Raw genomic sequence first — 25,917 nt, forward strand, 5'->3', positions numbered from 1 at the left:
GAAATGGTGAATGGAATGTGGAACTCGTGGTAAAACTCTTAAAACAAATCATATCATAATTTCTTGACAGAACTCTAGAACAAATTTTCTAAACGAAGAAAAGATTTCATAAAGAGAACATTAGAAAACTCCATTTAAAACAAGAACTATTCTTGAGGGATTTTTTATGAAAAGTTTCTGAACCAATACAGATGGTGAGAATATCGGTAGTATTATAGAAGAACTTTGTTGGGGATCTGGGGAATTTGATAAGTTTTTGAACGAATTCCAGAATATATTTTTGAAATAAAAAAATCCATAGAAAAAATCCTAGACGAATACTTTAAGAATTACTTAGAGAACCTACTAAAAACTGAGATCTTTCTTAAGATATTCCTGATAGAATCAATGAAGAATTTCGTTCCACATAGAATCCTTGAAGAAACTCAAGTGGTACATAGAATGGTTCTTGCATAAAAATTTAAAAAAATCTTCAGAAACTCATAATGAAATTGCTCGAGATATTTCGAAAAGATTGTTTTTCAGGTTTTTAGACGAAAACCTTTACGATTATTTGGAGTAACTTTAAAGCATTCCAAGAATATTATTGGATTGTCCTTCAATAGGGCCGCTGGAAAAAAACGATGAAAAATTGCTGGAATAATGTATGATGCTCTAGACTCCGGAGGAAAAAAGTATCGTAGGCGGAATGTTTTGAGAAATTCATAGTTAAATCCACTTTATATCTTGGAGAAATTATTTGGTGAAATTCTTGATTAAATTCAAAATGATCACAATTCCTTGGACATATTCTATATAAATTTCTGGAGGAATATTTGAACAATTTACTGGTGGAATTCAATGAGATTTTTCTGATTTTTCGTTAAGTCATTACTGATTAAATGTCCCTAAAAACTCTTGGAGGAATCCCTGAAGTCGCTTTAAAAAAAACATCTGGTAGAATCCCTGGAATAACTTCTGAAGAAAAACTCAGAAGTATTTATACATGAATATCAGGAGGCAAACTGGTGGAATTTTTGGGGATCCCTATCGGAATAATTAAAGCAAAATGTTTCAAGTTTGATACATGACTATTAGAAGGGTTTAAGATGAGTCCGTGGAGAAATTATTCGAGGAATCTCTGGAGACATTCTCGGAATGATTCTAGTTTTAATGAAAATGGAAAAATAAATGGGAGTCAAAAAACAAGTTACGTTATATCGAGGTAAAAGTTACGTTATATCGAGTTACGTTATCAAGAGGTTACGTTATATCGAGGTATTACTGTACCTACTGTAAATTATTTATTCCATTTTCAATCTCTTCAGGTGACTTTTAGTCGCTTGAGAGACCTTTCGAAACGACCTTGAACAAACATTCAATTTTGTCGTCATAAGTTAAAATATTGTACTTCTTCGCGCCTTCTTGGAAGAAATCGCGCATTCCGGAGAAACGTCCTTTCTTCCATTTTTGTCACGTTTAGTGAGTTTAAAACCCACTTTTTTGGAAGGAAGCTGTGAATTCAGAGATTCACCCTTCTTTTTGTTTGTCGTTACAACCATGTTTAGAGAATAAACGAAAGAAGATGTGACTTCTAAGAGTTTTTTTTTTTTTTCAAGACGGTGTCCAAGATGGATTACCACCGCTAGCTTTTGCTAACGGGTCCAACGAAAATTCGAAGGCACAGGTCCAAACAAGGTTCGTAAAGTGATCAATAGTAGTAAAAAATAGTACTGAAAAGAGTAAGAGTAAATAGTACTGTTTTATTGCTATAGGTAGTTTTAAAAACTCGAGAGCAGAAAGAAGGAATTTACAATGCATAGTCTTCTGGTTGCAATTTTTTGTGTTATCAACGTTCTTGCCACACGATATATGAATGCAACAATGGTCAACCTATTCCTAATATCTATTTCTAAAACATTTTAATCAAATTTTCTTTCACTCTTTTCCCAATGTGCAGAATAAACACCTTTAGTCGGCACAGCAAAAAAGCACAAAACAAAAACAACGCCATCGACGATGCATGCAACAAAGGTTCAACACGTGGTTCTGAGTGCGATGACGGCGTCCACCTCGACTATGATTGCGTCTTGCGCAAAATCATTAGCCCCATCATTATCATCCAATCCAACGACGATCCTAATGCGGCGTCTGGTAGTAGTAGCCTCCGCCGCACAACGACTACAAAGTTATCCCGCCAGCAGCAGCAACCGAAGCGCCAACAGTGGTTGGATGCCGCCGTCAGTTACTAGCGATCGTCGGTGGAAGCAGGAAGCCGCACACGGATTTGAATCGGGATCTGGTGTATTAAATCGTAGAGGTGAGTAATTTATGATGGAATTCATAAACTAATTAGGGGGACACGGGGCAGTATGGACACCCAAAGGAATTTGCCTATTTTGACTGTAAGGACATGAATATTATACTGTTTTTTATGTGCAGTATGCTTCTTAGAGTTCTTAAGGACATATAGGAAGGAATCCCTATCATGGCAGAGAAAATGGCTTCCTCACACATACAAACATGTTTGCTGGCAGTTCACATTATTTCTCAAAATATTTCACTTACCCTTTATTTGATCAGTCCCAAATTGCTAACAGGACATCAGAACACTATAATCTTACCATTTCCATAGTTATAGCAACTCAAAACTATTTAAATTTCTCCAACCGTGCTCATTTTCAATACAAACGATGAACATTCCTACGTTTGTTTACACTTATTCAGCCGCGAACGAGAGCCACTTTCACCCGAATTTTATCATTTTCGCTGCACGTAGAACACCGTACAAAGTTTACTTTCACTTCCTGGTTATTAAAAAACACTTTCCGGTGAAATTCTGATGGGCACAACTTAAAACTTCACAAAACCGTGCTTAAAACAATCACCGATAACAACTTTTCGCTTTTTTTTATTTTTCTAATTTCGAGTCGGCTGCTTGCTAGCAGTGCTGTCAGGAATGTTGATGATTACGTGCAGCATCAAGCAATAGTGTTCAGTTGAAGTGAAAATGACTCAAACTGACATAGCTATAACTGGCAACAACATGTTATTAATGATGATTTCACTATAACCAGCAAATAGGATAATATTGTTTTGTGCACCACTACTTTCAAACAGAAATTTGCGGATTCAACGGAGTTTCACCTTAAGCATTTGTTAAACATGGTTGCATAATTGGGAAAAAAATATTTTGTTTTCAAAAATAGGTTTAAAAAAAGCTTATATTTGGTAGTCGCCATCAAGCTAGCGGGGCAAAGTGGACACCCCCATGGGGCAGTATGGACACCCTAATGTTTATAGGTAAATTGTCCCGCGATCGTTCTCAAAACCTCGAAAAATGAAGTTCATATTCAGGAAACCATAGTAACAGGTCACTGTGCCACTGGAAACATGATTAAAACCAATTTACGACATTTTTCGTAGAGATGCTTTCAATATTACCTCCAGGTTAGTTTTAATCAAGAATTGACGATTTTCAACTGATTTGTGGTTCCGCTTCATAATCATTGCATTGAATGCTAAATATTTTTGGATAATTTTGTATTTGAAGTTATATTTTTTTCTCTTTAAAGTGTCAGCTCTACTTTGTCACCCGGTGTCCATATTGCCCCAACAGTATAAGAAATTTTTATATAAGTTTTGCAATGTCTTAAAGTACCAGAAAAAAATCTACTATATTTTGAATATAACATAAATAATTCAAGATTCAATCAAGAGCTACATTATCGGTCAACTTGTAGTCATTTGCCTCTGAAACCTTATTTGATGAGGTGTGAATGTTATAATTTTCGAACCAAATAAAAACATGCTCAATTTTTCTATTCAAAATCAATGTTTTGAACATTTTTTCTGAAATTTTAGTGGATAATTTACTCCTCCGACAGGCAACTGAAATATTGATTGCATTAAAAGCGTAAAAGAATTCACTAATGCAAAGATACAGGGGGTGTCCATTCTGCCCCGGGTGTCCATACTGCCCCCGGTACCCCTACGAATATATTGGATTTTTTTTTTGAAGACTTTGCCATTTAAAAAGCTTTTTCTAGAGAAATTTCTTCAAACAAATTTCGGATGGTGTAATTTACAAAAGAATCCTGTATATGTTAAAATTCTCGTTAATAAAGAAATAAAAAAAACAAAAGAATCCTAGTGAGAAATCTAGAGGCATCTCAGAAATTGCTGAAGTTATGTTGAAGGCATTGCTGGTGGTGCATATAAAGATATTTCTGGAGGACTTCTTTAAGAGATTCCACGAAGGAAAGTTTTCGAAGAACCGACGTTAAACGAAGAAATTTAAATCTGCTGAATGTGTTGTGCACAAGGTAATAGAGCAAAATCTAGAATGCTGTGAAAAGTGTACTGCGATCTGTCAAACTTGGGTACCTTTTACAGTACCAAGCGACCAAATGCAGTACTAGAAATGGTGCCCATTCTGAACCCGAGTTCTGTATCTATACGTCTCTGGTTTTACGATACCATTAGGCCAGAACAAATTTGAAATTTTACTTTTGTCAACCCCCCCCCCTTCAAATTTTTCAAAAAGTCAGAGGGGGGAAATAAATAAAATGTCTTATTTTCAGTGTTGGTTTGCACTGTTGTTTTGTGAGTTTTAAACTTGTTTTGTAATTCGTCCTTACCATATTATATGATACAACATGTGTTACTGGATTATAAGTCCTAAAATGTTGTAATTTTCAGTTTATTGCATATCAAAATGGTTTATTAGTTTTGGAGGCAAGGTTTATCCAAAAATATTCGAGTTTTTTTTTAGTTTATCTTGGACTTCTGATTGCTTATTTTGTTTTAAATTTTAAATTGGTAAATTTTAAATTACCATTCTGGTACTAAACTTATTATCTTGATCTGAAAAATACAAATTACAATTATTAACACACCGCTGAGTTAACACATTTGAAATGTATTTTCACTGAGAATATGTACTTTAGTTCCAAATTTTACTAAAAGTATGGGGCCACGATAAAGCCGAGAAATTTTAGTTTAATCACCTTTGTCACCCGTGAAATTTAAAGAATTTTACTGCAAATTTTTATTATCCCTACTTACAACCTATTATATTGCCGTTCTATGCATATTTATCTCACAGTCGCTCAGGCTTGAACATGGTACAAGAGCTCATAGAAAAACAATATGTTTCACAGAGCCAATTTTCTTCATTTTTTTCAAATCTGACATATATATGTTAAATCAAAAAAAATAATCTAAATTTAGTTTAATGTTGCATCCAACTGCAACATTTCTGCAGTGTTCCTTAAATTGTAAAATGCATAAACACAATTTTAAATTTTAATATTTTCTCTTACAAAAAGTAAAAAAAAACGGTAAAAAACCTGGAGATTGATGTTTTGAAAAATCGAATAATGAGAAATGTTATAGATTAATGTTATGAAAAACAAAAAAAAAAATGGCATGATTATTGTTAAAAACATTTTTATTGGATGGTTATATGTGGCAAAAACATGGTTTTGGAGCATATGAGTATAAAAAATGATAAATTTACTTGAATTTCCATTTTATTATTTATTGACCCCCCCCCCCCCCTCGACACATTTTGATGGAAGGTGACAAAAGAAGATTTTAAGATTTGTTCCGGCATTAAATAACTTAATTAAAAATAGATTGAAAAAGTGAAAGTGATAGCGACACTTTTTTGGTACAAAATAAATAAGTAAGGGTGGGAGGTCATGCTACAATGGTTCTGACGCTGATAAGACCAACCGTTGATGGTATACTCCAATCCAGCCGCAAACATGTGTATATCACAAGTGCAGTGTAATGGTAATCAGCAAATAACTGCTATCAAAATTTGAACAAATGCGCTCAAGTGGACGAGAGAACAAAACACATCACCATGTCGTACAGCCGTAATAAATTGTCGCGTGTTACGGTGTAGCTATAACGGATCACTGTAGGTATTTGCCACCGAGCGAATTAATTTGAACGTGTTGGAAATTTTGTATGCGCGAAGCGAAAATCGAATCCAAAGTAAATATTTTGATATCGCCATCGCCTCACAAACGAAGGAATGGTTCACACATGTTTACTACAGCTGCGCCAAGGTTAGATCCAAACGCTGAATTGCGGCCTTCAAAAGCGGTGTTTGGGCGATTCCACTCGAAGCGATGGAAGAATTATTTGAAACACATTTGTAACGTCCATCGATGTATTATGATGAGTGATTTCAAACAAAATATTAAAATGTATTGTAATGAAATTTCTTACAATATTACAGAATAATCTCCCAGTAAAAATACGATCGTATATAAAATGTAGCATATTAAAGATCAAAAGTTCAGACGATATGCATACATTTTGCATGCCGTCTCCAGTTTGCAATATCGTATACAATTTTGTGTTTACTGGCCTTTTTATATTGGACACAAAACTATCATATCGATTTCATATAATGGTTTTCTTGCGAATTTTATCCAGGGCGCATTATGCGGCTTGATTAATTGGAAACGACGATGTTGATTCAATTCACTAATTAGCCCCCCGTGGCTTGCATAGCAACGTGCACGTGTAGGTAAGAGGATTTCCTGCCAGCGTAACAGCTGATAAATAAAGCACGATATCTAATATACAAAGAGCAACGCATTTTTGCTTCGCAAATTACTCAAAATGATCATTTTACGACATTGTGTTTAATTGAATTGCCACCTTTTATTAAGAAGTGTAATAAAATTTAATGAGATTGAGGATATTTTATTATTGCTGCAATGTTGTGGGTAATTAATTTATTTTGTGAACAATAAAACAATTTGTGTGATTCAACAAGACTAGGTATGCTAGAAGTGAAGAAATCAACTCCTGTCGGTTAAGAATCCTTCGTGTTGTAAATTTTCTCGGCTTTTATGGCATCATAGCGCATCCTCGTACAATGCAAATGGAAAAAATGTTTAATTGACTGAATTAAATTGATACCAAAGTGATAAGAAATCCTGTTACCTGGTTATTTTTATTTGAGAACTTATTTTCTTATCGTATTGGCTGCATTAACAGCCAACATAATAAAAATAAGAACTTAAATTTTTTTTGTCGAATAACAATTTATTAAATACCTTTTCGCGTGTTTCGAAGATCAAATTGTGTCTCCAATAGGGTCGGTGTATCCTTAGTAGAAAGTCTCCTATAATCGCATTGATTGTTTGCATGAAAAGCAGAAGTGTTATTTTTCTCGCGTCTCCATAGTGATTGCATTCTGAGTTAGTCTGTATGCGTTAAGTGTAGCTGAAAGTGGATTGGGTCTGCTCAGTCAAGGATGAATGATCAATTGGAGAGCTCATTTCATGTTTTTATTTTAAATCTGTAAAATATGAATGACTGCGCATTCAATCGTTACAACGATGGGACGTAAATATGATTTTTCAACAAACTATGATTGGTTTGTCACTGTGGGTGTCGACGTAAACTCTTATTCAAATTTTAATTTTAAGTTTTAACTGATTATGTTTTTTATTAAACACCTCTTTTCTTTTAACTTTAATTTGGTAATTAAAAAAAACTTTGAATGGTTTGCCACTATAAGTGTAAACTTGCAAAAGATGCACTTTATTAAACAAACTTTGAATGGTTTGCCTCTGGAAGTGTCGGCATAAGATTGTTATGTGATGGTCCAGCCAATCGAGTTTTTTTTTTCATTCTGCCCACTGAAGAAGATTATGGCCAATCCCAGCCGAACTTCTTGTTGATTGTTTGTGCATCTTTACTGACTTCGGTTAATCACGGAATAGCAGCCATTGATATCTGAGGGGTGTGCGGTCTCGAACATTTTGGTCATCCAATTTGAACACAATTTTTTCCACCAGTGCTAACCGTTCTTTGTTAGCTTGTATCGCAGAAAACCATTTTCAAGATGCACACTTAAAATGTTTCAGACTAAGCTCCTGCAATTTAATAAAGGGAATAAGTCCAATGAATCAGCTTAAACTGATCTGTTGAAACTGGCCTGTTGAGAAAGAAACCGCAGTAATGTGTTTGCCGAAGATTTAGTAGCTATTTATAATGTAAGTCATCTAGTAAAAAAACGATTGCAGCATGTAAAAAAGCAAAAATGATCATTACGCATAAAATGATTTCGATTGATAACTGATGTCCGTAAGAGAAAGTAGAAAGAAGAATAAAATTAACGGACAGCAGGATTAAAAATATGTTTCTTAATTCTCATTTCTACTGACCTTAACAATCTCTGCAGCTGTCTCTGCACTTTCCAAGACTCAGACACTGAAAAATTCAGTAGGCAAACACCGTTATCAACCAAAAAAAATCGCAAACACTTCAAAAGGCGTGCAAAAATATGTTCGATGTTGTTTGTGTTGAGTCCTTTGGTCGCAATAATGGTCAGTCTTCGTATAAAGTGATAACAGCAAAAATAAATAAAAAGAATCGCTTCTGATCCATAGCTCTGCCGGTTCGAGATTTTATTTTTACTTTATAACTAATACCTCTCGAATACAAATGAATCATGCATCATATAAAACAAAAGTCACCTTCAGGCCCCGAAAATGCTTGGGCGATGTGTGAAGCATCGCCGCCGTTTTGATCGTTTCGGCAGAATTTTCGATTATACAACATAGGACGCATGACTGTGCCTGGCGGTGGAAGAAATATGACCATGATCTTGTATGTCCACGCATAATATGAGGCTCATATTAACTTTCATCTGTTTTTGTCGGTTTGGAAACGGGTTTTGTTAACATTTGATTCGGATTGTGTGATTAAGTTCTACCCTTGATCTTCAAAAGTGCAACATAGTGCTGTAGTAATCATAGAATTGCACATCAGTCTCATCTTCATATGTAACCGACGTTCGGTCAAAAAATGATAATCGTGAACCTGCCTGAAATTGAATGCTTCTTCTTCTGCTTACAAAATATGGAAAATATTCAACCTACACACTTAATTCAGAATGCCGATTCTCGGCTAATTTTGACCAATATTTGCACAGCCCAGTAGTCAGCAAACAAATTTCCAGGGATCTCAGGAAAAGCCGAGTCAATCGTGCTTGGTTACTAAACAACCGGTCAAATTATTAGCTAAATCTCGATTAATATTGGAAAACCGAGATTCGCACAGCAGTGAAAAATATCTAAGTTTGTAATACAGAAAATAAATAATTTAAATCAACTAAAATAAATCCGTACTCAATAGATAAGATTTTGCTGTAAAATTAATGAATTTAGATTCGTATAACAGGTAGATTCAAAATTAGGGAATCTCCACTGGCTTAGTGTTCTATGAGCACTTCCACAGTTATTAGCTTGATTATTGAGCTTTGATTACAATTTTTGCATTTGTCTGATGACGTCAGGAACAATTCGTTCTCTCATCTTTCCTATGGAAAAGAACGGCGTTGCTTTTTTTTTCATAAAATTTCAGTTCCATTTCAATAACTTTAGTCTTATACCCTAGTTCTCTTCCGAGTTAATAAATCTTCAACTTCTGTTTTACATGTCTTCAGATTTCTTTAGATGTATCCTGTTGACGCCCGAAAACCTAGTAAATTTCCCAGCCTTTTTGGAACTACTATATTAAGTCTCCATGGTGAAGTTTTTGCTCTTCTATGCTTAAACGTTGTCAATAGGGTCCTAAAGCCCTGTCTCAATTTTAGTACCAAACGCTTAAGTTTAGGGCAGAAACACATGTTTACTCAATTTTTAAATGATTTTCATTGGTTTAAGTACAAAAAACATTTTTTTTATGATTTTTGAGATTTTGTCACACCCTTTGGTTTGAACTCAAATGTTGGGTATATTATGTTTTCCGTGTCCCTTCCGAAATGTCAGATAGGAACAGCCCCAGTGTTAAAACTATATGCCCTTTGGCGTTTTTGTCGAAAAAGTGAATGTCAAACAAGATCATAAGTGTCAAGGTTCATATTTGGAACCATTTTTAATATTGAAGTTTAAAAATTTTATAGCCGTTATTTGAGCTGGAAAACTTGCTAAAGTAGTTGCAATAACATGCTCTTTCGTATTATTAAATAAAAACAAGAATTCATTAAACATTTTAGGACCCAATTATGACGAAAATCATTTTCCCATTTGTGCATATTTCATATGATAAGAGTTTGTTCACTTTTCCATAAAATATTATGATATAGAGAAAGAGGACTGAATACAAAAGGTTGATCTTTTTCATAGCAATCTCCATATAAACTTAAAATAGCGTGTGCACAGTCAAATTGCTTCCAAATCATTTCAAACTTTGAGAGAATGATATTTACCATAATAAACATCATTTAAGCATAAGGTAGCGAAAATTTCAAAATTTGGATCACTCTTAAAAAGATACTCTGTGCCCTAAAAAATCGACAAAATTTAAAAAATAAACTCTGATTGGAATCTATAGAAATAAAAATGGAGTGGTGTTTGTATGTCACGAAATGGCTCGAGAACGGGTCAACGGATTGACGCAAGTTTTTCACTGTTGCCCTCTACAAGGGATGCGACGTGTTCGTGCGAGGAAAAAGTTCAGGAAAGTCTCCGGAACAATGGGGAAAACGGGAGAAGACTAAGGTATCATTTTGTATGGGGGATTTCTTGACGTTTTCCAATAGCCTACTTGATGGCAAGACGAAGTTTGCCGGGACCACTAGTTACTAATAAATTCTGTTTTCATTTACTTATTGTCCTTAAAGTTTTAGCTCTTTTGTATCTTGCTTGGTTATGAGGATCACAATGAGGAAGTTCGACTAAATTCGAGAAAGATCGTTTCTGTTTGACAGTGTTTGACCACCCTAGAGCCTTGAAAAGAAAAAATCCAACAGCAATCAAAAAAGGTACCAAGAAGAGAACAAATAACAAAAATAAACGGAACCAGAAGATAAAACTTTACATAAGGATTTACCAGATAATCCGATCAAACATTACATCACGGATGTTGCTAACCGATTATTTTTTTATAATTTATTGTAACATTACAATTTTCTAATGATAACCCTCGAGATTTTTCAGAAAAACGCGCCAAGTCCTTCAGAAATTCATCCAGCGATTCTTCCATTTTTTTTTTGCTAGAATTTCCTCTAAGATTTTCGCTGAGGACAACTTAAAGCCTCCAGGGATTTCTGAGGATTTCCTTCAAAATTATCGTTCAACATTTCCAGGAATTTCTCTTCAAATACCTTGAGAAATTACTGCGGAGGATGCCTCCTAAAATTTCTTTAGCAATTCCTCCTGAAATTCTTTTAAAAATTTCCCATAGAAGTCGTTAAAGCATTTATGCATAATTCGTGAAAAATCCGGAAGCTATTTCTAAAGCAAAGTAGTTCGAATTCCTATCTAATATCCTGCTAGATTGTCTGAAGGGCTGCCTTGAAAATGTAGTGTAACCAAATACAGTGCTGGTAGCGACTGGTAGAGAATATGATTTTAGAAACCTTTTACCAGAAAAAGAGACCAAGGGGTCCATTTTGTAAAACGAGCAGATTTATGTGACTCGTCTTTGGTCACTGTCGATCAGAGTAAGCATGCATATTTCAGATGTCACCCATCGACTCCCATAGTAATCCAGTCACATAGAGTGACAATTGTCGATAAACTCGAGTGACAGAGCCAAGTCGAGCGAAATTTTTGGTCGACAGTGACTCAAGTCGAGTCGTTTTTGATCGACTCGACTTATAAAATAGGGCCAAATTGGTACGAAAAAGAGACCAAACAGAAACCAATAATACTACCAGATAATATTCCACACATTTCTTCAGGAGTTCATTTCTAGTGATTTTTACGGATTTCCTACGGGATTTCTTCAAGAATTTTGTTTTACATACCTACAAGAACTTAACTTGGAATCAGGAATTTCCCCAAAGATTATCTCAGAAGTTTCGCAAGAAGATCCTATGTTCTACAGGAATTTAATCCTTTAAGATTCCCGTTTGGAATGTAATCAAGAACTCAAACAGTTGTTTCTTCAAAGGTGTATTAGGGATTTATTGGATGTCATAAAAAATGGTAGTTCAGGATTTCTTTGAAATTTCAACAAAAAAATTCTCTTAAGGTACTTTCAGAAAATGCATTAGAAATTTCTTCTAAGATTCACGAATTCCTACAAAAAATTCTTCAAAACAACTTCTGATAAAACTTGTATAAATTATAAAGGACAGAATGAACTGCTGGACTAAAGAGAAAGTAAATTTCTAAGATAATTGAAACAAATCAATCACCAGATAAGATCCTGCAGGATTTTTTAATTTTTCTGATTGGTTGAATTACTGGAACAGTTCCTATAGTATTGATTTGTTTAATACAATTTTTCAAGAACCCACAGAAATTTTACCTAAGAAATTACTTGAGAAGTGTTTGGAAAAATTCCTTGAAAAATTCTGAATCGATTTCATGAGAAATCTAAGATTGATCCAAGATTGATTTTTTTTTCCTGGAAAAAATCCTCAGATTTCATTGAATAATCCCTGGAGGGACTTCTAAACAATTCCTGGGAGTTACCGGGGATGAATTCTTGAAGGAATACAATTCGAAAAATAATAGAAAAAATCATTACCCTACACCTCTACTTTTTCGAACGGTTCCTCATGCAAACCATCGGAATTCATTTTTAATTTGAACTTCTAGTTATCCTACACACAACGAAGAAACGTGTTTCTGGTCAACTCATTGGCTGTTACGTTTTGATTCTGCGATCCGTTTCACAACGTTCCATTGCAATCTATGAGTTAAATGAAGTTCGAACGATGTGCAAATTAATGAGGGTCAAATTAAAAAGTGTTCATATTAAAAGCGCTCAAACCGGGTACCCCTGGCATTGAAATTTCTGTAGCATTTATTGAAATAAATCCTTGAATAAATTTCTTCAAAAGCTGGATGTCGATTTTGGTGAAAAACTCATGCAGGAAACATTAAAAGATCTCGCTGAGTGTCAGCTTATACAAAACTTGTACAACTTATTAAAACAGGATTTATAAAATAAGTTAGTGGAGCTTTTCCTTGAGTAAAAAAATATCGAAGAACTGAATAATCGCGCAATAGTTTCTGAAGGTATATAGCCCTGCGTGCTAATGAAATGCTATTACATAGCTGTATACAGCTGACATGCCCTACTTTAAGTCCAAAAAGACGAATTAGCGTGCTAATGGTTACTTGGGGAATTCATGGAGAAATTTGTGTAGGAGTGATCATATGGAATAATTGATGTAGTGTTTGCTGGTGTGATATCTTATATGAACTTTTAAGGAATTCATGATAAACTAATCGTGAAATGTTTGGAAAAACTGCAGGAGAGATGCATGGATGGAATGCAGGAGAAATACGAAAAAAATCTGAAGGCATTTTTTTAGGAATTCCTGAAAAATCTTTGGAGTAATGCTGGTAAAGTACCAGGGAAAATTGTCAGCGTAAACCCTGTGGAAATTACTGATAATAATAGCGATGGAGGAGTTCTCAAGAGTTTAGAATAGTTTTCAAAGAAATTCTTCTACAGAAACCTGGGAAAATAACTGTAGCAATTTTTGGACGAGTTCTTAGCGGTAGGGATCCCTAGGAGGAGACCTAGGAAATTTGTTTGAGGAATCGGAGAATAAATTCCGGAATAATCTGTGGCATTCTCGAGTAACAGTCTCTGAAGATTTCTCTGGTGTCTCTAGGACAGGCCTGCCCAACAATTTTATTCGACTGTCTGTTTCAATTTTAAGTTTGCTGATGTTTTTCATAAAGTTTAAAAATCTTCAATATTATCTTAAGCCCGCACGGGACGTCATCATAATCACCCTATCCATTTCAAGAAGCAAATCCCAAGAACCACTCCATATATCGATGCAAAAATGTATCACTATGATTCTATATATGTAGTGCACAACCCAATTCAGCTGCATCGGTTCATTAAAACACGAGATTTGCTTCCACAAAGTTTCGATGATTATTGCTAGAGTGAGACGAAAAACAGGGAAAATAACACGGTCTCCCGTGTCGCCTTAATTTATAGTTTTTGTAATTGTTCAAAAAACGTTATTTCGAATTTCTAAAATACGTGGAACTGTATTCTAAGCACTCTCCTTTGAAGATTTTATTACCGACAGAATTGTTTTGCATTTTAATCTAGCTTGATTTGATCCTTATTGCAAGTATTTTTTTATCATTACTGAGCTTAATTTCATCAAATACATTTCAATCACATGACATTCCTCTATAGAATTATAGAATGGATTTGCACAGAATCATGAATATTACATTACAATCTTTAAAAGGATTTTCGTAAAATTCTGAATCGAATTCTCACGAAAGTTGAGCAGGTTTCTTCAAAATCTTGGGCTAAACTGTCACATGATTTTGTGCATGATTTCCATGTAAAACTTCGGTAAAATTCTCACAGAGTGTTAGGCAGGGTTAGTGGGATTCTAATAGAATTCTCTAAATTTTGACTGATTTTTAAGTATGACTAATAAAAATCTCGAACAGCATTCTGACAGATTCCATGGCAGAATTTTTAAAAGGAAAATTGGACAAGACTCTCACATAATTTGAGGAAGGTTTCTCAAAAAATATGTGATATGATTATTTAAATGATTGAAACCCTTGGCAGGATATTGATAAGGAATAATTCTAGTACAATATACTCTATGGATTTTTAAAAAATCCTGAAGGACATTCTCAAAAGCCCTTCGCAAGATTTCTCAAAGAATCCTGAGATAGATTCGGACATCTTGTACCCAATTTTAACAAAAAATAAGGAAAATTATTACATAATCCTACTTACGAGCTATAACTAGCTATAGCAATTGCTATAGACTCCTTCAATGATTTCTTACATGGCTTTGACAACGCATGACTGAGCAAAAATTGTCTTTTATTAATTTTACCAAAATTCTTTCAGATTTTAACCGACTGACTCTCGTTCAATTTCAAGCAATTGTTTAGAATTTTTAGTGTCTTAAATAATGGTGGCCCACCCCTCCATATAGTTTCTTAGACTTGGCCTGGCGATCAGAAAGATCCTGGACCGACCGGCATTCGAACCCAGGCACCTTCAGCATGGCTTAGCTTTGTAGCCGCGGACTCTAACCAATCGGCTAAGGAAGCCTGCTTCTCATCTAAGTGTTTAATCAGTACTTTCACAGTTATTAACAGAGAGCTTTGTTTGCCAAAGTTGCATTTTGCATAGGTATGTCGTGTGGCAAGCACGAAGACACTCTGTGTCCTGGGAAGTCGAGAAACTTCCAGAAATAATCCTCGAACGGCGAGAATTGAACCTAACACCCTCAGCATGGCCTTGCTGAATAGTTGCGTGTTTACCGCTACGGCTATCTGGGCCCACCAGTGGATAAGCTAATAAAGTAGATGTACCAGTATCTATCCTACCCGGAAATCTCATAATTTTCATACCTCGTTTCGCCTGGGTGTTCTTAAGTTCGACTAGATTCAGATAGGAACTTTAGAGACCTCATGTATGATAAAAGAGACCAGAAACTAAACGGGAACAAAAATTGGTCTCTTTTTAGGAAGAAATACGAAACAAAACCAGGAATTGAATGTTTTCATAAAGATTCGACACAGAATCAGGCATTTCACCAAGGATAGTTTTTTTTCGATTTTTTTCCGATTCTGAGAATTATTGCTGCTCGTATTACTGTATGGTTTTTCCATGTTTTTTCAAGATTTGTTTAAGAAATCAAATGTTTGTTCGAATATCCTTTCAGCCATTATTAATAAGATTTTTTACAGGAGTTTAGTCATAATTATTCTTATACTTATTAACGAGACTTTCAGCTTGAGGCAATTCATTTATTAAATCTCTTACGGACTTCCTAAAAAATATCTCCAAAAATTTCGCTCAAGATTTCTTCACGAATACAACCTATTTTCCAGAGATAACCCCAGAAAATACACCAAACATTTCTCAAGAACCAGAACCTTCTCAAGAAAGTCTTAATTCCTCCATACATTTTTGACGTCAAGCATTTAGGCACATCATGCTAAGGAGTGTGGATTCGATTCCCGCTTCAGTATAGAAAACATTTCGTGAGAAACATTTTCCGATAGTGCCACTAGGCGTTGCATGCTGGTTCGTTGTCTCGTGTGGACAAAATTGTCCACTAGAAGCCTTAAAGTTAATGTCTCTAAAAAAAATCGTGAAAACATCCAGGAGGTTTAACAACTACCGAAAAGCTAAACATTACATATAATTTGCAATTGGATTAGATGGACAAATTGATGTGAAGATTTGCGAAAAAGTTACATGTCTTCTCAGTCTTCACTGAGAAGACGTGTAACTTTTTCGCAAATCTTCACATCAATTTGTCCATCTAATCCAATTGCAAGTTATATGTAATGTTTAGCTTTTCGGTAGTTGTTAAACTTCCACTCGGCTGGTTAGCCGTAAACCACGATTCATAATTAAAAACAAGTATCAAGGAGGTATTTCCAAAGGAAATCATAAAGTAAACTCTGATTACGTCCTGCAATGATCTTTGCAAGAACTCCTGGACTTTTGAGGAAGTTCCGGAGGATTTTCCGAATAAATTGCCAAGATAATTATTGACAATGTAATGAAAATGTAGATCGGTAACTTTGATGATATTGGCGTAGCAATGATCGGAGAAATTACTAAAATAACTGATGTAGTATTTGCTGGTGTAAAACCTTAAAAAACTTTTTAAGAATCCATGGACATTTTACTAGAGAATTTACTCGTGAAAGTAGAGATCCAAGAATGAAATACCGAACTAATATCTAGAAAAATGTCTGAATGCCATTTATGAAGGGTTCCTGGTCGACTTTATTAAGGAATTCCTTGAATAGTTCTTTTTAGACTTCCTGGAATAATCACAGAAAGATTTTTTGGAGCAATTCATTGGAGAAACGGTGAATGAATTTGAACAAGGAATCCTAATAAAAATAGCTGGACTAATAACTAAAAACTTAGAATTCTTTTGGATTTTCTTGTAAAAATATTACTAAACGAATTTCTCGAAACGTCTGCAATAAATCTTTATGGATTTTGTTGGAAACTCCATCTCCAAATCTTTGAAACATTTTTTAGAGTGACAAAGGGAGTAATCGATAGAAGATTTAGTGGAAAATTCTCTGAAGAAAATCCTGGGAAAATTTTCAAACCCTATGAAAATTATTGTAGATAATAGCGATGGTGAATACCTCTAAAATTTTGCACCAGAACTTATTGCAAGCAAAAAAGGAAAAGAAAAGACTATTTTTGTCGGAAAATAAACTTTGGACTTTATAAAGACTTTCATCGAAAAAAGTGATCAAGTGTCCAAAAATGACTTGCTACCAGCTCTACCATTCCGGATTTCATTGCATCCAGGCGTATAATTTTATTACTCTATCCAAATCAATGATAATGCAGCACAAACACCATTTCCGATAGGCCTTATCAGCAGCACCTTCTTGTCATATCACCAAATGACCCAAATTTCGTATTTGCTTTACCCGTCTAATGGAATATTCCTTCAAACCTTCTTCACCAGTGTCACTCGGTAGTAGATCTCTGCTAGCACAGACAGCATCAGCGCGGAACCATTCCAAAAGAACGATCATGGCCTCAGCAGTGAAACCGCGCCTCGTTGCCCTCGAGGAATCGCGCCGCTTCATGGTGGAATGCTTTCTCAAGTCCAAAACGCCGGAATCGCACGCCAAACAGATGGCCGACCTGCTGGTGGAGGCGGATTACCGGGGCCACTTTAGCCACGGTATGAACCGCCTGGAGATGTACATCAACGATCTGCACAAGAACGCCTGCAGTGGGGCGGCTGAGCCAACGATTCTGAAGGAAACCCCCGCAACGGCTTGGGTTGATGGGAACAACGGCCTCGGAGCGGTCGTCGGAAACTTCTGCATGGATTTGGCCATCAAGAAGGCCAAGGAAGTCGGAGTGGGTTGGGTTTGTGCGAAACGTGAGTATTAGGGTAAACTGTAATTATCATACCCCCAAATTTGTTTTTTGAACCCCCAGAAGCTACGGTGAAATATGAAAATGAACGTGTAGGTAGATCGTTTTCTCGGTAACAAAAAGCTACACACTCTGTAACCAATGGCCTTTAGGGCGAGATCGCGAGATCATAAATTATGCGAGATTTAGTCGGTTTGCTCCCTACCAACTTCAAACTCGTTTGAGCGGTTTCCGCTCAACCTTACACAGTAGCTTCTGGGGTCAGTAACTTTGGGGGTGTAACTTAAAATTTTTGTAGAATTGGATACTTATGAAAAATTATCGATTTCAGGTTCCAACCACTATGGCATAGCCGGATGGTACACCTTGCGGGCAATGAAAGCCGGATGCGTTGGAATGTCCATGACCAACACATCTCCACTGGCCAGTCCAACCAGAAGCAAGGAAGCCGCCCTCGGTACGAATCCGCTTTCGGTGGGGGCACCGGCCGAAAATGGAGACGGTTTCGTATTGGATATGGCCACCACCGCTGTGGCCGTTGGAAAGGTAAGATCCCTATAATAATTGTTCGTAATCACTGGGAAACCGTGGTCGGAACCAAAATTCAAGGGATGCTAGATACTTCGTTAGCATCGCAGATATTTTGATTCTAGCTTCTGCTTAATATCAAATGAAGATTCTAAACTATTTTATTCTTCAACAACAATACGCAGGTCATGTCTTGAAGGACGTAGAGCCAGCAAAAGTAAGTAAGTATTCTTCAACAAGGTTAGTTTTGCTTAGCTGACTACACATACTTTACTTTACTCTTGCTGGCTCTACGTTCTTCAAGACACTGCTCCACTTGGTCAAACCACCTAGCTCGTTGCGCTTCCCTTCGTCTTGTACCGGATTTGAGGTGAACACCATTTTTGCGGGATTGTTGTCCAGCATTCTCACAACGTGTCCCGCCTAGCGTTGGGGATTTTGAATCGATGTTCCGAAAATCGATTTTTGCTTTCCGATTAATCGATTTTTTGAATCGATGTTTGGAGCACCTAGAATCGGGTGAATCGATTCTCTTCATTCGATTTTTTATTCGATTAATTTTGTTAAATATTTCTTAATGAGTTTGTGGAAAAAAAAATATTTAGAACTAATCTTGAAGTAGTAAATCTGTTCGATTGATTTTCGAAACTGATGTGATAGAAAGATGTTGAAATCGATTGCAAATGCATTTGGTCTCATTTAAAGTTTCATAAATGTTAATTTTCATCCGATTCGAATCGATTCGAAAACATCGATTCAAAGGATTCGATTAAATCGGTGAATCGATTCAGCAGCTCAAATGTGAATCGATTCAGTAACATCGATGTTCTGGGCAAATTTGCCCAACGCTAGTCCCGCCCATCGTACCCTTCCAGCTTTGGCGACTTTCTGGATACTGGGTTCACCGTAGAGTTGCGCAAGCTCGTGGTTCATTCTTCTCCTCCATACGCCGTTCTCACATACTCCGCCGAAGATCGTCCTAAGCACACGTCGTTCAAAACTCCAAGCTCTTGCAGGTCCCCTTCGAGCATTGTCCACGTCTCATGCCCGTAGAGGACTACCGGCCTTATCAGCGTCTTATACATGGTACACTTAATACAGAAGTAAAGCTGACTACACATATCGGTCGCTATTCCGTGATTGACCGAAGTCAGTGAAGATGCACAAAGAATCAACTAAAAGTATATATATAACCGGCTGTAAGTGGTCATAATCTTCTTCAGTGTGTATAATTCAGTGCTTATATTTATACAGGGTCAATGACGGCACAGAGTTTATGCCTACACTCACAATGACGAACCATTCATAGCTATTGAAAAATCAAATTTATGTCCCACCGTTGTAACGATTGAATGTACAGTCATACATACTATACAGATCTGAAATAAAAGCATGAAACGAGCTCACCAATTGATTTGATCAATTGAGCAGCCACAATCCACTTTCAGCTTCATTTAAAGCATACAGACTAGCTGAGAAACGCGATGCTGTTTTCCCACTCGTACAACGTGGACCAAACACGATTGGTCTTGATTCCGTCGCTCATCCAAACAGTAGCATGCAACGGAATCTAAAGACCGAACACTACTAATCTCTTCAAAAAGGTTCAAAAGTTAGTGTATGCAATGCTGCTTAAATCAGCACTTTGTCACTTACATCCCTATACTTTCAACCCCCACAAGTCATAAAGCATAACAAGCTTTGAGCCAACCCATTTTTCTCCAGTAGAGAAGCTAGGTAGAATACAGGACGCTACTGACTTTAAAATGGCTTGCTCAATTTTCACCTAATAAAATTTAATTCTTGTCGTTCCCTTCCGACGCCTGTGGGACGATTCAAATATGACGTCCATCGTTTTTTGGGATTTCAAGACCCACCTCCCGCCCCTCCCAGACAACCAGAAGTCGCATGATAGTTCACGTAATAACTCGTTTATTAACACAAATTACATCAAACCCGCAACACACGGTGGATAAAATCGTTAGATTGATGAGTTTCCACGCATAAAACGCTTTTTTCTGAGTTCATTTGTACATTTTGTTTCGTCTCGTACACTCGTACAAAGTAAGTCGAATCAATCTGTAGCAGCTGTGAAATCAACATTTGTTATCATAAGTCAAGTCGCATAAGATCACAGGTTAGTTCGGTAGAATATTTATACACTCGCATTGTATGTTATTATTCATCACATAGTATATGCACGCATATCGCCTCCACTTTTGTACGTAGAAGTCCTTTTCACAACATCTTATAAATGAAATTTTGCACATACAAAGCTGTCGCGAATTTTCGGGGCTATGCTCTTTCAAAACATTTTCGAGCTCACCCGGTTAGCGGCCAACAGTTCCGGGCACTTTCATAATAACGTCCGTTCGCAGTGACGGACGTTATTATGAAAGTGCCCGGAACTATTAGCCGCTAACCGGGTGAGCTCGAAAATGTTTTGGAAGAGCAGAGCCCCGAAAATTCGCGACAAAAGCCTCCAGGTGATTTCGTTATACGTACATTTTGGTTGTCTGGGAAATATTAAACCAGTTAGAAACAACAGATGGACAACAGAACAACGAAGAAGAAATTACAAACAAAGTCACGAGAAGTTCTATTAGAAGCCTCTACCAATTACGCCCAAGAATTTCACAAGAATTCAATCTCAGAAAATGCCAATAATTGATAAATCTATTTTAAAGAAATGTTACAAGCAAGATCTTTACACATGTCTTTGTGGATATCTTTATAAACTTCTACCCCTTTCCCAGTCATTTTGCTAAATGTTTCGCCATAGATTTCTTTTATCACTATGCTAATTTCAGAAGCAAAAGTATACTTGGGGCTTTGTAATAAATTTCCTTTGAAGAGACATTTCAAAAACACTTTCCGCAAATAGTTTTTTATAATCCGAGGATTTTAAATAGAATTTCCATAAATAAAAACCATAGAAGAATTTTCAATTTGAGACGTATATTGGAAATATTTCTGGAAGACTGTTAATTACCTTCACAAAAGAATTTGTAATGAAATTTTAGGAAAACTTTTTGAAGGAATTCACAAAATTCACGATTTTTTTAATTCTTTCAGCGAAATAACGCAGTATAAGATTTGACTGAGCCAATCGATTTTTGGAGGAATTGCGAGCGAAAACTTTGAACTTTTGAAAAGTTAACTAATTTCTTGATGGTTAACTTGGGAACAATTAATTCGTGAATAAAAAAGTAGCCTTAGAATGAAAGGTTGTACTCTAAACGGAATTCACTTTGAAAGTATGAACAAATCTTACAATATTATTTAAATCAGGGCTGCCCAAAGTACGGTCCGCGGGCCGCATCCGGAGGGTTCGAAAATTCTTCTCGTATTTGGCCCGTAGAGTATTCTACCAACCCGAAATTAAAACATACTAAACCTATTTCATTTTAAATTAAGTTGAAACCTAAAATTTGAGTATAGTAATTGTTTGAATTGTTTTGTTTTTAACCTGCTTAGATACTTAGGCTGTGAACCGTTTCACCAATTCGTTTGACTATTAGTTAAAATTTGAAATTTCGACAGTTATTTTCCCCTCAAATCGTTAAATTGAACTTTGCGGTCGACCCGTTTGAGCTTTGACAGTCGAGTAGTTATTTCAGAACAAAGTTGACAAATGGTTAGTTGTTCTCAAATTCATGGGAGCAGAAAATAACATACGAAGCAGGGTTATTTTTAACTGGAGGGGCAATAACTATCGAGCTGTCAACTTTTAACTTAAAACGAATCGATGAAACGGTTCACACCCTTAGATACTTAATTTATTCAAATTCTAAATTTCAAATTATGAGTGTTTCAAAAATGTTTCCACAATGACTTCTTTCGACCTTCACTCATTCGACATTTATGCTTGACAGGATTAGGTTTTTTTTTTACAAAAGGCAGGTTTTTTTTACAAAATCTTGAACAGAATTTTTTAAGAATTCTGAACACGACTTTCACGGATAACATTGACAAGATTGTCACAGAATTTTTACCAGGATTCCATAGCCAGATTTTTCAACGAATTCAATACATAGTTTTGTAAAATCCTTGGCAAGATTGCAACATAACGTTATGTAACATTTTTCCAGAAAACTAAACGAATTTATAATCAAGTTATGAACAGGTTTGTTTTGCAATAATTTTAAGCATTTTCAAATATTTCTAGGTAGCATTTCAAAATGATTGTTGAGTAAGATTCTGAAGGAAACCTAGGCACGAAAGTTGTAAAATCTTGGACATTCTGACCAAAATTTTCGTTAAAGCTTGATCAGGATTTTGGCACATTCCAGCTTATGCCGGATATATTAGGTCAGATTCTGACAGAATTTGGAGTACGATTCTAAAAAAATCCTGTATATTATTCTCACATAATCCAATACTTCTGGGTTGGATTCTTCAAAATATTCTGGACAAGATTATTATATATTTTTAAAACGGACTCTCATGATGTCCAGCAGAATGCTTAGCAGCAATTATTTTGTTTATCGATTTCTTCCATTCATTGATTTTCGTCAGATTTTATGAACTTCATTTACTGACTTTTGTCAGACTTCATGGGGATATTTGTGCGTTTTAAAATGTGGCCCGCGACACAAACTTGTTCCTGCAATTGGCCCGCGGTCCAATAAGGTTGGGAAGGCCTGATTTAAATAATTTTCAAAAGTTTTGTTACTTGTAGTTGTCGCTCGATTCACCGAACAGCCACGCTAATGCTGTTTACGGCAAGCGAAGTTTTCCCACTACTGTTGAACAAAATAAAAGAACATGACTACCTAAGAATGTTTTGTCAATAATAAGAGTCATGCAGAGAATTTCTCTTCGCGCTAGAATCATGTAATTTTTTTTTTCAAAATTTCTAGGGGGCTGGATGATTCTAAGGGGGCCTGCCTCACCTTGGCCTTCCCTGTCTTTACGACAATGTGAATCCCTAAAGAACAATAGGGATAGTCGCACAAAAGTACTTAAATGTTTCACTGAAGCCTTTAGAATTTTACACCAGTGTGTAATGCGAGTAGAAGAGCAGAATAATAAAAACAAGTGACGTAAGAGACCACTTTGGTTAAAATGAAGACTTAAGGCCTTTAAAAAAATGAATGCTTTCAGTGACTAAGTCTCTAGAACGAGACCTGCCACCATCACTGCTATACAAATTTTAAGAATTTTGAACCCATTATCTGGGTCAGGGGCTTCAATTTAATAGAAAAGCAAGTTATCTAGGTATTATTGGTTATCAATTTTACACTAAAGTGTCGATTTCATTTTTATGTTTTCATTAGTTATGTTAAATGTTGTTTCATAAAACTCAATTATGTTATCTGATCGAAATCTAAGAAGTAGGTACTAATTCTGTTGAAATTTGTTTAAGAATATCTGAATTCCTACGAACTATATAACAAAAGGCTGTAACATGCCACCGATTTACGGTATTAATGCAAGTCTAATAAAAAATAATTTTTATTCACCAGATCGAGATCCAGCGACGCAAGGGGGAGCCGATCCCGCTGGGATGGGCCCAAGATCCCACCGGCCATCCGACAACGGATGCAAACTTGGCCTTTGATACTGGATGTTTGATGCCGTTGGGAGGAACCGAGCTAACGTCCGGCTACAAGGGTTACGGTCTGGCAGCGATGGTGGAAGTGTTCTGTGGAATCATGGCCGGTTCCAACTACTCCACCAAGGTCCGCAAATGGACACACGCTGGTGCCGACTCGGAAGCCGATCTGGGCCAGTGCTTTGTCGCCATCAATCCCGAATGTTTCGCTCCGGGCTTCGAAGGAAGGGTGTCGGATTTGAACAGTATTTTGAGGAACATGCCAAGGGTAAGACGATTCTCCGTGTGGGAAAATGATCAAATGTGAGGACTTATGTTTTACATCTCGTTTACAGACGGATGAATCGAAACCGGTTCTGGTGCCGGGCGATCCGGAACGGAACCACATGGCCAAGGTAGACACAGAAGGAGGCCTAGCATATCACGAGAACCAAATCAAGACTTGCAACCAATTGTCGGAACGGTTGGGCGTCAAACCGATCTCCTTCGTGGCTTAACAATCTCCGTCGATGTTTTGCATTTAAAAGATTTGTTTTATTTTATACTTTACATAATTTTTAAGGTGCTTGTGTTCAGTGTTTAACATTTTAGAATAAACACTATTCATCGTTTAAATAACGTGTAAACGGTACATACCTGATATATTATTCCTGATGTTCGCAAATTCCGAATGCCACTAAAACTAATACTCGAAATTCTTAGTAATACCATCAAAATTCAATACAAAATATCTCACTAAACTGTAATGGATGACAAAGCCGGTAATGTTCTCTTTAAAAAACAAGACAACAACAGCTGGTTTCTGTTGATGGAATGATGTACACTGAACCAAGGAATCATATCCGATTTATCTGAAAACACATATAGTTTTTTTCCATGCAGTTTTTCACATGACGTTCATCAATATATCACATAAACAGTGTCGAGATGGTTTTGATTGGATTTATCTGATGAAACACATACCTTTGATGTGATAAACATATATGAATTATGGGATTCTGTCGATGAATTTCATGTGAAATTCAGATGACAATAATTAATTTGGTTGATGATTTCCATGTGATATTATAATAAATTTTAAATAAACTTTTTTTGTTTCACTGAATCTAACATACAAAATATTTGAATTTCAAAATGATTTATTTACAATTTATCTGCTTTTGCTCTCAAACTTTATTTACATTGTTTTCATTGAAATTAAGGTTGAACTAGAAAATAATGTTCTACCATAGCAACGTATTTGGTGGATTACGAAATATATCACCGCTGTTTCCTGATTGTCGATTTGTTGCAACAGTAACTCAAGCGATAAAGTTCATAGAACTGCTACTTTCTGTAATTTTAAATACAAAACATTAATTTGACGCCAATTAGTTTTGTTTCTAAACATTCAACTTACATTTCGTTATCAAAAATTCCAATCCACGCTCTGACAAGATGAACCCAAAATTTTCAATGGAATTCTGAAACGCATTTCAAAAAGATAAATGTGCTTAGTTATTTGGTATTTTACGAAATTTACGCTAAAAAGCTTACCACGAAAACTACGGGAATCCCAAATCTGCGGAAAGTGGATCAAACAGATGCGCCATCTTGAAACTCTGCCATAAATTTTCACGTGTGCACATCACATAGACTTTATCGGGTAACATCCATAACACTTGGTCATGTATCATTTACCGGTATAACAGATAAATATTATTATGTATAATATTGATTTTTACGTGTTTTGTAAATAACATTTGATGGATACACATAAGATGAATATGAATTCTATAATCGTAAAAGTATGTGACGTTTTTAATACTATCTATGATATTTCTTCGTTCAGTGTACGAATGCAACAAAATGCATTTCTCGATTACTTTTTCAAATCGACGTAAGTAACTTCCATCAGGGTTGCCACATTTAAATCTGTATTTATTTTTTGAATTATCTGTATTTCTGTATCCTGAAGCAAAATATCTGTATTTTAAATC

At 35.9% G+C, this 25,917-nt stretch overlaps 2 protein-coding genes across 3 annotated transcripts in view; one reads left to right on the top strand and one right to left on the bottom strand.

The window, feature by feature from the left end:
- The window catches only part of LOC5575133 (uncharacterized oxidoreductase YjmC), a 41,250-nt gene extending 16,681 nt beyond the window's left edge, over positions 1 to 24,569 (top strand). The window contains exons 3-7 of the mRNA XM_021842205.1: positions 1,940 to 2,299; positions 17,432 to 17,857; positions 18,185 to 18,399; positions 23,850 to 24,206; positions 24,274 to 24,569. Coding sequence (XP_021697897.1) covers positions 1,999 to 2,299; positions 17,432 to 17,857; positions 18,185 to 18,399; positions 23,850 to 24,206; positions 24,274 to 24,435 — 1,461 coding nt within the window. The 5' untranslated portion in view covers positions 1,940 to 1,998 and the 3' untranslated portion in view covers positions 24,436 to 24,569. The remainder of the gene's footprint in view (positions 1 to 1,939; positions 2,300 to 17,431; positions 17,858 to 18,184; positions 18,400 to 23,849; positions 24,207 to 24,273) is intronic.
- Positions 1 to 24,754, bottom strand: part of LOC5575951 (O-acetyl-ADP-ribose deacetylase 1) — a 50,789-nt gene extending 26,035 nt beyond the window's left edge. Inside the window, exon 1 of one of the 2 annotated variants that reach the window (XM_021842206.1) lies at positions 24,575 to 24,754. In XM_021842206.1, the coding sequence (XP_021697898.1) occupies positions 24,575 to 24,649 (75 nt within the window). In that variant the 5' untranslated portion in view covers positions 24,650 to 24,754. Of the gene's footprint in view, positions 1 to 8,177; positions 8,272 to 24,574 lie in introns of those variants that run through there. The other variant, XM_021842207.1, reaches the window with a different exon arrangement.
- Between the last annotated feature and the right edge of the window lie 1,163 nt (positions 24,755 to 25,917).

The sequence above is a fragment of the Aedes aegypti genome, chromosome 2 (assembly GCF_002204515.2).
Source record: "Aedes aegypti strain LVP_AGWG chromosome 2, AaegL5.0 Primary Assembly, whole genome shotgun sequence".
Classification (NCBI taxonomy): Eukaryota; Metazoa; Arthropoda; class Insecta; order Diptera; family Culicidae; genus Aedes; species Aedes aegypti.